At 40.2% G+C, this 18229-nt stretch overlaps 1 protein-coding gene across 11 annotated transcripts in view; it reads right to left on the bottom strand.

Moving 5' to 3' along the window:
• Positions 1-18229, bottom strand: part of trip12 (thyroid hormone receptor interactor 12) — a 185762-nt gene that overhangs the window by 84478 nt on the left and 83055 nt on the right. For all 11 annotated transcript variants that reach the window (XM_068042545.1, XM_068042547.1, XM_068042550.1 and 8 more), the window contains 5 exons: positions 18052-18087; positions 17870-17965; positions 12210-12302; positions 7000-7161; positions 2992-3060 (listed from right to left, as the gene is read on the bottom strand). In XM_068042545.1, the coding sequence (XP_067898646.1) occupies positions 2992-3060; positions 7000-7161; positions 12210-12302; positions 17870-17965; positions 18052-18087 (456 nt within the window). The remainder of the gene's footprint in view (positions 1-2991; positions 3061-6999; positions 7162-12209; positions 12303-17869; positions 17966-18051; positions 18088-18229) is intronic.

Below are 18229 nucleotides of genomic sequence, written 5' to 3'. Positions count from 1 at the left end.
TCTCGCACACAGAATGGTTTTAATCAAGTCTACCGGCTGGGTCACATTTGGTCCCAACTCGGCCAGTGAGAAAGTGACTGTTCATAGGGCATCAATCTCCTGGTTAACTTAAATGACCAGATAAAGCCATAGTTCTACAAGTGTTGCTCAGATATGATACTGACACACCAAAGACAGTAATATAAAGTGGATGATGTCAATGAGTGCCGCTCCCCTCAGTGACTGCTACTGACCACGCTTAATGCCACTGATTAACACCAAATCATTTGCACATGGTTAGATCCAGCAGTGGAAATTACTACATCAGAGCTACCTGAACTCATCTTGGCTAATTTCTGTTAACTTCACCCAATATGTGCAGCCATTCAAGACAATTGGCAAAAATGAGTCAGCATATTTTATTTTAAAAGAATTAAGCCTGGCAAATTGCAGAGTCAAAGCACAGAAGGCCCTTAGTTCCTAAACCGCTGTAGTTTTCTACATGAAACAAGCTATGGTTTAACACAAAAATGGGACAGGGGAGATAGAGAAAACCCCCTAAAAAAAAACTGGGTAACTACAGAAAGTCCAAAGTACTGTTAAAGGAATACAATGTTCATTGGGTCAGCTTTGCGGAGACCCAACTTTTGAAGCTACTGTACACAACCGAGTGCTGCACAATATCAACAGGGATTATTATACCAATGTAGAGAATTTACAACTACTAAAACAAGTGAAATTGTCAGCACTCGAGTTAGTACAGACTGCAACCCAAGAATCTCAGCTCTACAGATATACCTTCTTCGGAATTTCAGGTTCTTATTTAAACTTTCGGGAAGGAGTAGGTGCAAAACACACTGGAAGTTCCATAAAGCCAAGCCTAAAGATAGCTTTAGCTCAATGGGAGCACTCTTGCCTTCAAGTCAAAAGATCAGGGGCTCAAGCTCTAGTCACCTGACTTAGGCACATAATCGAGGTTGACACGTCAGTGCAGCACTGAGGGAGGGCTACTCTGTCAGATGAGATGCTAACCAGAGGCTATGTCTGCCCTCTTAAGCGGGTATTAAAAGATCGCATGGTACTATAAGATGACAGGAGTGTTTTCCCAGTGTTCTTGATAACATCTATGTTGTTTATCTCATTGCTGTAGGACATTGCAGGACACAAACTGGCTGTGCATTTCCCTGCTTTACAACAGTGACTACCCTTTGAAAATTACTTCATCGGCTGTGAAGCACTTTTGGATATCCCAAGGACGTGACCGACGCTATAAGAAATAAGTAGCAATTTAGTCAGTCAATCACTTGCTTTCCAATTTCAGTCATGATGTCAAGGAGAGATTACAAACAGGACAAGTGCTTCTTTATTGGAGAGGATGGGAGGGACAGAAGAAAATCATCCAAGGTCAGCATTTGTTACTTTGTATGTGGTGCAGAGACCTAGGAGAAAACAAAACTGGTTTTTCTTAACACTCCCTTCCACAAAATTCATATTCTACATGTGTCTTAAATCAAAGGGAAACATACAAGAAAAAACAAAATCCCATCAACATGGCCTTTCAGAAAAATACACAAGCATTAGTGACAGAGTTTCAAGCTTCAATTTAACCAGTGAAGTTGGTAGACGTAACTGCTCCTGGATCTTTAATGCACACGAGATCTTTTTTTTCCTCCAACTTCAAAAAAAATTGCTGAAGCCAAATACAAACAAAATTAACACTGAAGGTCATTACCCAGCAATATACAAACCAAATGTATAAAAAAGGTATGGCTGAAATTCATTACATTTAAATTGGTCAGGTTTGCTTCTAAGGTTTGGCCACAAATTAATTGGTTACACTAATCAGTTTGCTGTAGTTTTCAAAACATGTTTAGTAGCCTGGAACCTAAAGCCTGTCAAGACGCTCAGCTGGCATGCATGATGGACACTACACATTATTGCAGCCAAAAACTTGATAGAACTAAAGGCAGGCGAGAAAGACACAGTGAAACTACGAGGAACGAAAAATACAAGACAACTGGAAAAGCAACTAAGTATAGGAAATCCAAAAAGGGAAGAATCCACCACCAAAAAAGCTTCAACTGAAATTACAATTGCAAGGTGGAACAAGTTGGAACTTTTACAGCAGTGATCGAGAACAAAACCTCTTTATAGCAACACAGCCCAAGTTCTCAACACTTTGGTTTCTCTAGCATGAAGATGCAGTAGGATCAGTTTTCCCAAGTCCCTTTAACATGGGTCATAATTAATAGGGAGCTTGACTGATGAGAACAGAAATCCACTCAACAACATAGTTTTAAAATAGTTTTTCTTTCATGTAAAACTTCTGTACGTATAAGTTTGACAAATACTTTTCCCCAAATTTTTTTTAAATTGTAAAGGAGAAAAAGAGAACTCCAGTTTCCCCAATCAAATGTCAAATCTTGACTTGAGACAATACCACCATACCAGAGCTTAGCAGTTACAGTCTGTTCAAATTCCCATTCAGAACTGCTTCTCGTCATTTAAGTGTTGCAAACATAACCAGGCCTCTCCATAAAAAAAAATCAAGTATTGCAGAGATAACTTAATAGGCCACAAATAAAAATCTGTGTATTGGGTAAAAAAATTAAATTTCAACTGACTTTTTAGATAAAGGCTTTCTGAAACAAAATATCTGTTTCATTAAGTTGATCTTGGTCATAAAAAGATCCAACACAGACTCTTGAAACTGATAGAAACCTCAGGTAATTTAGCAATTTTTGCATTTCCTGATCTTATAAGACAGGCTAAAAATGTAATTTGCACTTCAAGCGCCAACTTCCAGTGCTGGACAAAGTTTAGAAGTACGTAACAGATATTACCAACTGCAGACAGCTGCTATGAACTGTATATCAAGTATGTACAAAAGGTTTTTCTTCAACATTGAACTTTACAGAATAAAACTGAAGGAAGTTTGCCTTGACAATTTTCCATTGCTACTGTTTATAACCTGGAAGTGTCCCTGTAAATTGTCACATTCAAATGTCTTACTTCTTCATGCTGGAAGTTGTCCACCAGTCGAGCAAAACACAGGCAAGTACTTTCGACAGATTTCTTGTCCTAATCAGAAACAAAAAGTTGCATTTTTAAATATCACACCGGACCACAAGTTGGTACTTTTCAAAATTACAAAATTATTGCAGAGGATCAAAACTTCTTCATTCTTGTATAATATTTAGGGGAAAAAGTAAATCAGACTTGGAGAAATAACTAATTCAGCTTAAGGCCATTGTCCATCTGACAAAACATTTCTTTCCCTATTGCACCCATACTCTTCAGCCTTTTTCCTTCTCAAAAAAATGGAGTTTCCATTTTCTCTGCCCCAAACTTATTAAACTTCATTTGCACTCATACATATTAACACTACAACACCTTGTGTTGAGTACAAGAAACCATTTCAGTTATCCATTCAATTTGCTTTCATGTTGCATTTGTCATGTTTTATTTAACTTGTTCTAGTCAATATGCTGGAATTCTGTTTAGCCTTGTAGATTTTTCAGCTGGTTGGTCTTTCCACTGAATTTTCATGGGCCCATCCCATTCTCTTCCCAAGAAATTCAATTTCTTATACTGAGCTGTTACTCCCACTCCATAATATATCAGCCCTTCAAAATCCATTAGAATTTATGCCCTTCATCTGAACTAGTTTGAGAAAATAGGATTACAAAACAACCTTACAATGTGCATAATAAAAGCAAAATACTGCGGATGCTGGAAATCTGAAATTAAAACAAGAAATGCTGGAACCACTCAGCAGGTCTGGCAGCATCTGTGGAAAGAGAAGCAGAGTTAACGTTCCGGGTCAGTGACCCTTCATCGGTGAAGTGACCCTTCCGATGAAGGGTCACTGACCCGAAACGTTAACTCTGCTTCTCTTTCCACAGATGCTGCCAGACCTGCTGAGTGGTTCCAGCATTTCTTGTTTTTATTATCTTACAATGTGCATCATGTTAATTATGTTTTCAGCAACCAACTACCAAGATTTTCAAAGCACAATTTTAATGGTATGGATACCAATTTTACTGGAGTCAACACAAGACTGCTTTCTACCTATAGCCATACCTAAAATGGAAGTGAAAATACCTTCTATTGCACTTAATATAATCTCTTATTCACTGCTTACTAGTATTTTAAATTCAGATTTTCCAACCATGATTTATTGCCATTTTACTGAAGGATGCTGTCATTCCTGGGACGAGTTCAGGTTAGCCTTCAAAAGGATTGGCATATGAGCACATTTTGCCTGTCTTTGACTAGGATTTATCATACTTGTGTTCCATGTATTGAATTTACTGTTTTCTGTTTAGAATCAATATCCCAGCTCTTTCAGCTTCCAAGGTCATACCCTTAAAATGAGTTTAACTAAAGATTGAGAAAAATCAAAAATTTGAAAGGTTTTTGAGGTACAAATTGCAAATGCCAATTTCAAGGATAAGCTTGCATACAGTTGCTCATTCGCTACTCAATGATGGACTCAAAATTAGGGAGATATGCTTACACCAAACATCTCTGGTGTCTACAATCTTTTTATATGCTCTTAAGTGATCAGAACTTGCTTAGCAGACAATTTGCATGCAATCCCTTCTACACTGATCAGAGAAGGCACAAGCAATTCATTAAAATGACAAGCAAAGGGATTAAAGTTGCATAAGGAAACAAAAAAATTGTAGCTTTTGCCAATGGAACAGTGCACAAGGGGTGATTGAGATTCAAAATTAATAGCTTGGAGGTGAAAAATACTTTCCACTGGTTAGCAAATCAGTAAGAAAGGGATGCAAACTCAGGATCACAAGAATGAGAAAAAGTCATTCCAAATTTCTTAGAACATGGAAAGTTTTGCCAAAAATGGCTTTTGAAACAGCAAACATGTAACAAGAGAATTTGGCAAGTATTTAAAAACATATGGGGTAAGGTATGAAAATGGGATTAAAGTACAAAAACAGGGCTCCATAGCTCCAGCTGAAGAGTTAGCGAAGACTAATTGCCCTCCTCCTGGCTGTCCATTTAAGGAATCTACCAAGTACCTGTGTAGAATCTTCACCTACATGCGAACCCTGTATAACTTTAGGAATGGCTAATTCATATGAATACAGATGTGCTGGAGCGAATATTCAAATATAATATATGCAGTCATTTAAGGGGTATAAAAAAAAATTAGAATTAGCCTGTATAGGCTAATTAGAAGTCAAATAACCTTGTATGTCAAGACATATTCCACAAAGAGTGTTGCCTAAAGTCTCTCCAAACTCCACCAGCATCTCTCTTCCACATCCAGGCTCCTTTGCCACCAGGAAAAAAAAACTGAATAATTGATAGCCACACAACTGCAAACATGAAATGAACACTTCAGGAAACCGTAATATCCTGTTAAAGTAGGTAGATAAAACTGCATACACCAAAAGCATAGAGGTGCATCAAAAGTTGGTTTCAGTGGCCCCAAGAGTGGTTCTCTACATGGGTCGCATACTTGGTGGCAACCACAATGCAAATTTGTCAGATTTGCCAAGACTGGCCACAAGGAAGATTCCATACTTCAGTAACTTAGTTTGATGCAAAGACTTAACTGACATCGTAGCCAAGGATGAATTGCAGATTTAAAAAATACTGAATTGAAGATAGTTATACTAAAGCATTTTTACACATTAATTCAGTTAAAAAAAAGTTTAGGAAGGTACTTGGACACTTTTGAATACACGATAAATGGGAAAATACTGAGAAGTGTAGAGGAAGTGAGGGACCTTGGAGTGAACGTCCAAAGATCCTTGAAGGTAAGACAGGTTGATAAGGTGGTTAAGGCAGCATATGGAATCCTTTCCTTTATTAGCTGAGGTACAGAATATAAAAGAGCAGGGAGGTTATGCTGGAACTGTATAAATCATTGGTTAGGGCACAATTTGAGTACTGCATGCAGTTCTGGTCAGCTCATTACAGAAAGGATGTAATTGCACTAGAGGGTACAGAGGAGAATTACGAGGATGTTGCCAGGACTGGAAAAATGCAGCTATGAGGAAAGATTGGATAGGCTGGAGTTGTTTTCCTTGGAACAGAGAAGGTTGAGGGGAGATCTGATTGAAATGTACAAAATTTTGAGGAGCCTGGATAGAGTGGATGCGAAGGGCCTGTTTACCTTAGCAGAGAGATCAGTGACGAGGGGGCATAGATTTAAAGTGATTGGTAGAAAAATTAAAGGGGAGATGAGGAAAAACGTTTTCACCCAGAGGGTGGTGGGGGTCTGGAACTCTGTCTGAAAGGGTAGTTGAGGCAGAGACCCTCAACTCATTCAAAGAGAGTCTGGATATGCACCTCAAGTGCCCTACTCTGTAGGGCTACAGACCAAATGCTGGAAGGTGGGATTAGAATAGGTGGATCGTTTTTAGGCTGGCACAGACACAATGGGCCAAGTGGCCTCTTTCTGTGCCTTAAACTTTCTATGATTCTATGACCTAGCACTTAAAACTAGCAACAAGAAACCTTGCAAGCTCAACTCAAGTTATCTAATTAGGAATGCATAGGAAATGGTTTGAGAGTCTATTTTATACTATGATCAGAATTCTGTTTCAAATCAGCACGAGTTCAAAAAATATTATTGGTTTGCAGCCCAAATTTTGGGCAAGTGAACCGAACTGCTTTCCCATATTAAATTCATCAAGTGCAGCTGGTCTTCCTGTTAACAGTATACACTACAGGATCCAAAATGCTATGCATGCACACAGACTAGCTGTAATTTTCTATTGGCAGCATAAAAGCAAGTGAGTAATGGGGTCTTCCATGCCACTAATCTAAAGATATCCAGCAGGACTGCACTGATGAGAATCTGGTTGTAGCAGATTCACTATAGGAGCTACCAGCTGAAAAACTTAAGTAGCTTTTATGAACTTTACAATAATCTTAGTTTTAGCCATTTACATTTTCACACTTCAACATAAATTGTGAAAATAAATTAACAGAATTAACATGTATAGGTTTCATCATCACTAATGGAAAATTTATCTTCAGTACCTGATGGGTCAGCCTCTGGGTCAACAAAGGCAATGAATCAGCGACAAAATGAAATTCATCAGGAGTAATACTTTGGCAGCAGTTTGCTGCTATTGCCAGAGCATTTCGCTGTGCATTGATGCTGAAGAACTCCAGGTACAGCAAGCAGTCAGCCAATCCTCCCTTTAAAATCAAGAAAAGTTATTAGCATCACGCTGGGAGATCGCAGAGGGAGGTGGTGAGATAAAGGGAAGATAGGGAAGAACATTTTTGCAAAATAATCTTAAAATACATGGAATGGCATTTTTATACAAATTCCTTTTCTACATTACAAAAATATTCAAAATACAAAGCAAATGTTGCTTTTTTGGACATCACTGGAAAATTGAGAGCAAGCTTACAGGATATGAAGAAAGTTCTTGAAGTGAAGAAAACACTGAATTAAGTCTAGTTGTACACATTATTTCAGATGATTAAGTCAGTAGATCTAAACAGCATGTACATAATACATAAGTAACGTGTTTGGGTAAGAATCAGGAAGTACATATCTTCAGTAACTGCCTTCTAAAATAGACTACCAAAACAAGTAGTAGCTAAGTAGTCACTATAGTCCTTAAAAATAAACCATAGCAAGCTTCTGAGAGAAAAGTACATTTCCAAGTAGACGGTCAATTGCTAGTTAGCACTGAGAATATAGGTTACAGTAGTCAGCAGAACCCTTGATGTTCTGGGAGTTGGAGGCAATCTTCACAGAATTTTCTTCCTGAATTGTCTGCAGGTTTTTTTTTCTCCCAGAAAATTTAGTTTGGTTGGTTCATTAAGCTGAAATAGTTGCATCATTTGCCTGGATGGGACTAAATTGATGTGCCGAGATTGCTCCATCACTTTTGTTTTTTTTTTCTCCTGGTTTTGTAAAACTGGGCTAAAATGTCTCTGATGACAAATGTTATAGAAGTAGGCCTCATGGCACATCATATTTGTGCCAGCTGAAAAAGAACTATAGAACCTAATCTGACTTTCCAGCTCTTGGTCCATAGCCCTATAGATTAAAGCATATCCAAGTTATTTTTTTTTAAAAAGACATGAGCGTTTCTGCCTCTACCACCCTTTCAGGCAGTGAGTTCCAGACCACCCCAACCCCACCTACTCCAAACCACCCTCTGGATAAAAAGAGTTCTCAATTCCTCTCTAATCATTCTACCAATTACTTTAAATCTATGCTCCATGATTACTGACCTCTATTAAGGAAAATAACTCCTTCCTATCCACTCTAAGCCCCTCAATTTTACATACCTCTGCCTCCACTGTTCCAAAGAAAACACCAGCCTAGCCAATCTTTATAAATAAATGAAGTTCTCCATTCCTGGCAACATCCTCAAATCTCCTCTAACCTCTCTAGTTCGATCACATCCTTCCTGTAATGTAGTGCCCAGAACTGTATGCAGTACTTTAGCTGTGGCCTAACTAGTGTTTTATACAGTTCTAGCATAACCTACTCTACGCCTCAGCTAACGAAAGTATCTGTAAGCTTTCTTAACCACCTTATCTAACTGCCCTGCTATCTTCAGGTATCTGGACATGCACTCCAAGGTTTCTCTGTTCCCCTACATTTCCCTTCCTGCCATTGAGCCAATTTTGGACTGAACTAACCATGTTCCCTTGGATCCCATGAGCTTTTAATTTCCTGACCAGTCTGGCACATGGGACATGGTCAAAAGCTCTAGTAAAAATCCATGTAGACCAGATCAAACATGCTACCCTCATTGAGTAGGGAACAAGGAGGGTCAGACATGATCTTCCCTTAATAAAACCATGCTGTCTGTCCTTGATGAATCCATGCATTTCTAAAATGATTAACACTGACCCCCTCAGAACTTTTTCCAATAATTTTCCCCAACGACGTTAGTCTGACTGTTCTGTAATTACTCGGTCTATCCCTTTCTCAACAACGGTACAATAGCAGTCCTCCAGCACCCCACCTGGAGCCAGAGGATTGCAAAATGATGGCCAGATCCTTTATTTCCTCCCTGGCTTCCTTCAACAGCCTGGAATACATTTCATTGAGCCCTGGCAATTTATCCACTTTATGCCTCCCTCTATGTTTACCCCATCTAATATTTAACACTCCTCAATTACAATGTCTGCATCGACCCTCTCTAATGAAAGACAGATGCAAAGTATTCACATCATAGCTTCTGCCTCCATGCAGGTTCCCTTTTTGGTCTCTAATCTGATCTACTTTCCTTAGTTAGCCTTTTGCTTTAAGTATTTATAAAACATCTTTGGATTTTCCCTGCCAATATTTTTTCATGGCCTCTTTGCCTTCCTAATTTCCTTCATAATTTCACCCCTGCGCACACACTACTCCAAGGCTTTCTGCAGTATTGAGGTCTTGGTATTGGTATAGAGTCATTTACGCCAGAGTCCATTCTGGCTCTCCACAGAGTTGTCAATCAGTCCCACTGCCCTGTCCTCCGCTAACTTTTTGACATCTAGTGGTTGGGTCATCTAGATTTGTGAATCCCAGCCTTTTTCTCTGAGGGAACATTTATTCTGAACCCTCTCTAGCTACTTTCGTTGAATGCCTCCCACTCCTGCGATGCTGATTTACCTTTAAGTAGCTGATTCCAGTTCACTTTTGTCAAATCAGCTACTGTTCGTAAAATTGGTCTCTCCCAAATTTGAAACTCTTACACTTGGTCTATCTTTTGCCCTTTTCCATTACTACGCTAAACCTAACCACCGAAATGCTCTCCCACTGATGCCCCTTCCACCTGCCTAGTTTAATTTCCTGAAACTAAGACCAGAGCTTCCCCTTATCTTGTTGGGTTTGCTACATACTGGCGAAAAGAGCTGTCCTGAACACAAGAAATCTGTACCCTCTATACTTTTTAAACATTGCTTTTATCCCAGTTATTAGTGAAGTTGAAATCCCCTATTACTACCCTATTGTTTCAGTATTTCTCAGCAATTTGCCTACATATTGTCTATAGCATACACCCAGCAATGTGCCTGCTCCTTTTTTTGTCCTCAGTTGAACCCATATGCCCTCATTTGATGATCTTTTAAAACATATCCCTTCTCACAGCTATTGCTTTAATATTGCAACTGCCCTCTTTTAATCCCCCCCCCCCATCCTATCTGTAAACCCTGTAACTAGAAAGGTTAAGCCTCAATTTCTGTCCTTCTTTAAGCCACGTTTCAGTAATTGCTATATCACACTTCCAAGTGTCTATCTGTGCCCTCAGCTCATCTGTCTCGATATATACTTCAATGCAAGCAAACTACCACAAATTTCTGCCAAACTCCTTTATTGTCCATTTTCTCGCCTTTTTCCCTCCTGCCTTCCACACCGACTTACTAATTTTCTGCCTTCCATTTCCAGCTTTGTTTCTCTCCCTTCTGAATCAACATTCAGGTCCCTATTAACCTGCCAACCTAGCTTAAATCCTCTCCCACCAGCACTTGAAAATCTCCCCACCATGATATTGTTCCCAGTCCTGTTGAGGTGCAACCCATCCAGGTCTCATCTTCCCCCAAAACCGGTCCCAATGCCCCAGAATTGTAAAGCCCTCCTTCCTGCGCCATCTCGCCAGCCACATATTCATCTACACCATCCTCCTGTTCCTGTGGCACTGCACAGAGACCCAGAAAAGGCTCAGTTTTTTGATCTATTAGCTGAAGCTTCCTTCAGCTACACAACCCACCTGCGACAATTGGCCTCAATGTCTGTACAAAGGAGGAGAAAACAAATGGGGAAGAAAAACCTGGCAGTGAAGAATAGACCTGGAGCTTTACAGATTTGCAAGCTTTTACTCAGACACATTACAAATGGTGCACCTCCAACCTAACTACTGTTTCAGCCTGCTCCCTTATAAATGAGCACATTGAGTCCCCAGCTAATGCCCATCACCTGAACAGGATTAAACACTAGGAATACTACTCCTAATTTGCACCAGTTACCCAGATGTACAGAACATCAGGTGGGACTAGCATGAAGCTTGGTGGCCCCTGCTGATAGCAGTTACCACCACTCATGTACAAATGACTATTTGGACAAGGCCTATACAGCTGTTAGCTCTACAGCTTATCCTAGCATGCATCATTGCCTTCAGGGGATAAAACAGAAAAGCAATTAATGTATGAACTTTAAGGACTAGAGAAATGCTGTCTTCCTCCAACCACCAAGAAATTTGCTGTCATAGAATCATTTATGGCACAGAAGGCAGCCATTTGGCCCATTGAGTCTATGACGATTCTCCAGGGAACTATCCTGTCAATCCCACTCCCCCGCTCGATCGCCGTGGCCCTACAAGTCTATTTCTCTCAAGTGGCCACCCAACTTCCTCTTGAAGTCATGGAAAGTCTCTACTTCCACTGCACTTGTGGGCAGCAAGTTTCTGGTTATTACCACCTATTGCGTAAAAGAAAAAGTGCTTCCGCATATTCCCCCTGTATCTTTTGTCCAAAACTTTTAATCTGCACCCCCTTGACCTTGTACCATTAGTTAATGGGAGCAGTTTTTCCTTGACTGACTTATCTAAGCCTGTCACAATGTTGTAAACTTCTATTAAATCTCCCCTCAATCTCCTTTGTTCTAAGGAGAACAAACACAACTTTTCCAAACTAACCTTGTAACTAAAATACTCCATCCCTGGAACCATTCTGACAAATCTCCTCTGCACCCTCTCAAGGACCCTCACATCCTTCCTGGTGTGATGACCCAGAACTGGAGGCAATACTCCAGTTGGGGCCTAACCAGAGCTTTAGAAAGGTTCAGCACAACTGCCCTGCTTTTGTACTCAATGCCTCTATTTATGAAGCCCAAGATCCCATATGCTTTACTAACCACACTCTCAGTATGTCCTGCCACCTTCAGCTATCTATGCACATGCACCCCCGGGTTCCGCTGTTCCTGCACTCCTTAGAACTGTGCCATTAAGTATATATTGCCTCTCCTTATTCCTTCTGCCAAAGTACATCACCTCATACTTGTCAGTATTAAATTCCATCTGCCACCTGTCTGCCCATTCTGCTAGCCTATCAATGTGCCTTGTTGTAGGCAGTTCATATTATCCTGTGTGCCACACCTCCAAGTTTGCAGTGACTTGTTTTCAAACTTTTAGCTGAGCTTTGAAATGAACTTGACAATTTGCCCATCATTTTTCAATTTCAGATTAATTTGCAGCACATTACATCCTGCTTTCATAGATTAGGCAAGTAGTACTTACAGCTTGTAAAATGGCTTTACTATGTCTGCGTGATAACATTTCTAGAGCCGTCAAAGCCTGTTCAGCCACATCGATGCACTGGATGACTTGTAGCTAGAAATAAGGATGGAATTTCCATACATGAAGGGGTTTATAATGCACCTTGCTAGACAGACAACACAGTTACACAAATAGAACATGCTAAATTACAGAAAGCTATAAACTCAACATTTTATGCATTGGTCTTTAAAGGTCAATGTTCAAAAGAATTACAATGACAAAAGCCAAAAGGAAATCATGCTTTCAAAAATCATGTCACTAGTGAAATACCCTTGCACTGATGCCATCCTTTTACTTTTCCTGGGTGTTTTTTTTTTGCAAGCTGAAAATTTAAAAGACTTTGCAATTCGCTGCATTACAAGTAAATTCTGGTTAGCTCAAAGTACTGGACCTTCAGACTACAACAGCTTAAAAAACATATTCTGATCACAATTACAGAATTGTTGCAGCACAGAAGGTGACCATTCGGCTCCTCGTGTCTGCGCTGGATATCCAAAAGAGCAGTTTACCTAGTGCCATCCTCCACCTTAACCTTGTAGCTCTGCGCATTCTTCCTTTTCAGATAACAATCCAATTCCCTCGAGTGCCTCCACCACACTCTCAGGCAGTGAATTCCAGATCCTAATGACTGGCTGCTTGAAAAAGTTTTTCATGTCGCCATTGCTGGTTTGCTAATTACGTTAAATCTGCGTCCCTTTGTTCTCGATCCTTCCACCATGGAAAGAATTTTTCCTCATCTACTCTGTCCATACCCCTAACTATTTTGAACATCTTTATCAAATTTCCTCTCAACTTTTTCTACTACAAAGAAAACAGTCCAAACATCACCAATTTATATAACTGAAGTTCCTCATCCCAGGAACCATTCTCGTGAATCTTTTCTGCACTCTCTCTAATGCCTTCACATCTTTCCTAAAGTGTGGTGCCCAGAACTGGACAAAATACTCCAGTTGAAGCCAAACCAAGGTTTTATAAAGCAGTCAGGTCTAAATTCAGTACATCTAAATTTCCAAGTATTTACAGCACAAGCAAATGGAGTTCTAATAAAATAACTGACCCTGAAATCACTAGCAATCAGAAAATACAACTCCTAAATGGTTGCTCTGATAGGAGGAGGAGGAATTTTGAGACTGGTTTTTGGAAAAACTATCCAATCAAGGAGTGGGTTTGACAAATTTTCCAATTTTAAGTAATCCTAAATTAAGAGAACTCACAGGCGCTTGGTTTCAAATTTAGTTTCTTACAAGCTACCTTCAGCAGTAACTGCAAAATGGTTATCTCTTTTAGAGATGTGGAAAGCCCTTTCAAACAGAACAAGTGGGTCAATACTGAAAAAAGTACTTGTTACATTAAAGTCAGCAGAAGTCATTTTTAAATAACTGGTTGGGATTTTTCAGCTTGCGCTCCCCTCAGATGGCTAACAGTTGATTTGTAATTGGGACTACATCGGTGTTTAATGGTCAAAGGTCTGGAATGGAAACAAATTAAGGTGATGCATAATGAATTTAAAACAGAAAACCAAAATGACAATCTTTCAGACTGGAAATAGGTGATTAACAGAGTACCCAAGGGGGGCAAGACACAGGGGGTCTTAACTTCAAATACATCCTAACTTTTATCAGGGTATCTGAAGTAAAATCTCCAAATTTGCAAATACCAAATAACCAGCAAAGCAAATAATGAATCCATTCATAAAAATTCAGATTTTTTCAGTGACTTGTAGGTGCAAATGAGTGCAATAGATGATTGTTAAGTAATAAAAGAACAATGAAAATTACAGCATAGGAACAGGCCCTTCGGCCCTCCAAGCCTGCGCCGATCCAGATCCTCTACCTAAACCTGTCGCCTATTTTCTAAGGGTCTGTATCTTTTTGCTTCCTGCCCATTCATGTATCTGTCTAGATACATCTTAAAAGGCGCTATCGTGCCCGCGTCTACCACCTCCGCTGGCAACGCGTCCCAGGCACCCACCACCCTCTGTGTAAAGAACTTTCCACGCATATCCCCCCTAAACTTTTCCCCTCTCACTATGAACTCGTGACCCCTAGTAATTGAATCCCCCACTCTGGTAAAAAGCTTCTTGCTACCCACCCTGTCTATACCTCTCATGATTTTGTACACCTCAATCAGGTCCCCCCTCACCCTCCGTCTTTCTAATGAAAATAATCCTAATCTACTCAACCTCTCTTCATAGCTAGCGCCCTCCATACCAGGCAACATCCTGGTGAACCTCCTCTGCACCCTCTCCAAAGCATCCACATCCTTTTGGTAATGTGGCGACCAGAACTGCACGCAGTATTCCAAATGTGGCCGAACCAAAGTCCTATACAACTGTAACATGACCTGCCAACTCTTGTACTCAATACCCCGTCCGATGAAGGAAAGCATGCCGTATGCCTTCTTGACCACTCTATTGACCTGCGTTGCCACCTTCAGGGAACAATGGACCTGAACACCCAAATCTCTCTGTACATCAATTTTCCCCAGGACTTTTCCATTTATTGTATAGTCCACTCTTGAATTGGATCTTCCAAAATGCATCACCTCGCATTTGCCCGGATTGAACTCCATCTGCCATTTCTCTGCCCAACTCTCCAATCTATCTATATTCTGCTGTATTCTCTGACAGTCCCCTTCACTATCTGCTACTCCACCAATCTTAGTGTCGTCTGCAAACTTGCTAATCAGACCACCTATACTTTCCTCCAAATCATTTATGTATATCACAAACAACTGTGGTCCCAGCAAGGATCCCTGTGGAACACCACTGGTCACACGTCTCCATTTTGAGAAACTCCCTTCCACTGCTACTCTGTCTCCTGTTGCCCAGCCAGTTCTTTATCCATCTAGCTAGTACACCCTGGACCCCATGCGACTTCACTTTCTCCATCAACCTACCATGGGGAACCTCATCAAACGCCTTAGTGAAGTCCATGTATATGACATCTACAGCCCTTCCCTCATCAATCAACTTTGTCACTTCCTCAAAGAATTCTATTAAGTTGGTAAGATATGACCTTCCCTGCACAAAACCATGTTGCCTATCACTGATAAGCCCATTTTCTTCCAAATGGGAATAGATCCTATCCCTCAGTATCTTCTCCAGCAGCTTCCCTACCACTGACGTCAGGCTCACCAGTCTATAATTACCTGGATTATCCCTGCTACCCTTCTTAAACAAGGGGACAACATTAGCAATTCTCCAGTCCTCCGGGACCTCACCCGTAATGATATAGAGCAAGGAACTAAAAGCAGCCAATAGGTAAACTGTACCAGAGATCACTGGATAAATTTATGAACATCCTCAATCTCAAATATTTGGCTACAAAACAATTAGCTATAACTTGCATTTAAATTAGTAAAGCATCCCAAGGTGCTTCATAGGAGTGTTAAACACATCTCAACACTGAGCTACATATGATAGGACAGGTGGTGATCAAAAGGTTGGCTAAAGAGGTAGGCTTTAAGGAGTGTCTGAAAGAAAAGGGTGCTGAAGGTGTTTTAGGAAGTGAATTCCAAAACTTAGGGCTTAGGCCACTAGAGGCAGTGTCACCAATGGGCGACTGAAGGAAATCAGGGATGTTAAAGGAGGCAAGAATTGTAGGAATATAAAGTTCATGAAGATAAAATCCAAGTCAAAATGTTTTGTTCATGCTGAATAAGTGCCATCCAGGATAGTGTGTGTAACTTTGGTGATCTACAGTAGATATCTTTGATAGGATACTATTTGAGAATCAGGAAAATAAGCTTGGTTTCTCTTTGGAAGAAAGGAGATTGAGGTGACCTAATTAATATGTTCCAAGATTAAGCAAGGCACAGGCAAACCTAGGCCAGGAAGACTGGATGGTGATCGAGGGGTCAAATGTTGGATGCAAAAGTTAAAAATAACTTGAAAGGAAGCAGAGAGAACCTTATTATATAACAAGCTAGAGATATACAAAAAAAACCAAAGAACCCCCTGATAAACAGATTCAAGCAGAAATTGAATGCTTTACAGTAAAGGGAGTAAAATAACTTGAAGGCCGAAGATGTGACATCTATTGGAAAGGGATGACTTTTGGGTCCAGTGGTCTTCTCCTTGCCGCGAGTTATATTTGTAAAGTACAAGGATTCAAGGAATAAAACTGACAGAAACCTACACAACACCCATCCAGATAGTTTAAAAAAAAACAGTAAATCTTATGCTCTCCTATAAATGCGGGGCTGGGATTTCCTTTGGAAGGTTTGAAGTATTTCAGACCTCCACAAATACAATGTCGAGTGGAATCAAATGCCAGCCAACGATTACACTTGTATGTACTTCAAAACCTTGAAAGAGTAGCCTTACAGGAGCTGGGGGAAGGCAGAGGAAGGAGGGGCAGGACACACCATTTGCTCAAAGTATGAGTCTCAATGTTCATTTCTCTGCCCAAGTGGAAACACAAAATATGCAGTCAATTTTCCCCAGAGTCAAAAAGACAGCAAGTCTTCTGATACAGATCCCACAGCTGTCTTAAAAACTAAGTTCAGCACCCTGCGAAGAAAAAAATTACTGTTTGCTCATTTAAACACAAGCTGCTGAAACATTTTCACAATTTATTCCTGCCACTACTAAATCAGATATTCTCACTTTTAGTTTGAGTGATAATATTTGACGAGAGTAAAACAACTTATTTTATATAGGTGTAACATAATAAAATGAGACAAGGCGTTTCCCAGGAGAGTTAAACAAAATTTTTACACAGAGCCACGTAAGGAGATATTAGGGCAGATGACGAAATGCTTGGTCAAAGAACTATGTTTTAAAGAGCGTCTTAAAAGGAGGAAAGAGGTAGAGAAGTTTAGGGAAAGACTTCCAGAGGTTAGGGCCTTGGCAGCTGAAGGCACAGGCATAAATGATGGAGTAATTAAAATAAGGGTGCTCAAGAGGTCAGAATTAAAGAAGTATGGCTACCTGAAAGCTGTGGACCTGGAAGAAATTGTACAGATGAGGGACGAGGCTGTGGAGAGATGTGCAACAAAGGATGAAAAGTTTAAAGATCAAGGCGTTGCTTAACGAGGGGCCAATATAGGTTAGCGAGCACAATGACAGATGAATGAGGCTTGGTGACAGTTAGGACATGGGACAGCAGGGTTTTAGATTACCTCAAGTTTATGGAGGGTCAGCTTGGAGTACATTAGAATAGTCAAGTCTAGAGGTAACAAAGGCATGAAAAAGGGTTTCAGCAGCAAATGAGTTGAGGCAGTATGGAGGTGCAAATAGGTGGCCTTAGCGATGGCATGAAATGTGATGGAAACTCATCTTTTGGGTGCAATAATACCAAGGTTGCGAACAGTCTGGTTCCACCTCAGACAGCTGCCAGGGAGAGGGATGGAATCAGTTGTTAGGCAACATAGTTTGTGGCATGGACTGAAAGCAACATTTAGTTGGAGAAAATTTCTGTTCATCCAGTATTGGATGTTGGACAAGCAGTCGGGCAACTTAGACAGTGGAGGGGTCAAGAGAGATATATTGAAGTAGAGTCGGGTGCTGTTAGCATGTATGTGGAATCTGACGCGTGTTGTAGTGGGGAGAAAGGTGGCGTTGGTTAAGGGATTCATAAAGTTAGTTACATTTTTGTAATTGGTTCACATATTCTCACCTTTTCCAGGAAGACCGGAATGGCATCAACAACCACAGCCGATGACCTAGGTAGAGCTTCCATCATGTAAGTCAATGCTCTGCAAGCATGGTTCATCTATCATATTGGAAGAATGCAGAATACTTCAGTAAATGAACAAGCTCAAGAAAGATTTAACAACCACCCTAATGGGAAATACTTACAATGTCAAAGTTGTGCTCCATCTGCAACAAAGTTATCTGCAAAGAAATAAGGAGTTATTTCATGAGGAGTTGAGGTGCATATTTCAAGAGTCAAGGGCATTTAAAAGACTAGTAATTCTATTTTGTACATATTTAAGAACTAGCCGAGAAGGTAATTACATCTTTAAACGAAGCTAAC

Source organism: Heterodontus francisci, chromosome 11 (assembly GCF_036365525.1).
Source record: "Heterodontus francisci isolate sHetFra1 chromosome 11, sHetFra1.hap1, whole genome shotgun sequence".
Taxonomy (NCBI): Eukaryota; Metazoa; Chordata; class Chondrichthyes; order Heterodontiformes; family Heterodontidae; genus Heterodontus; species Heterodontus francisci.
This window is presented reverse-complemented; position numbering and strand designations above follow the sequence as displayed.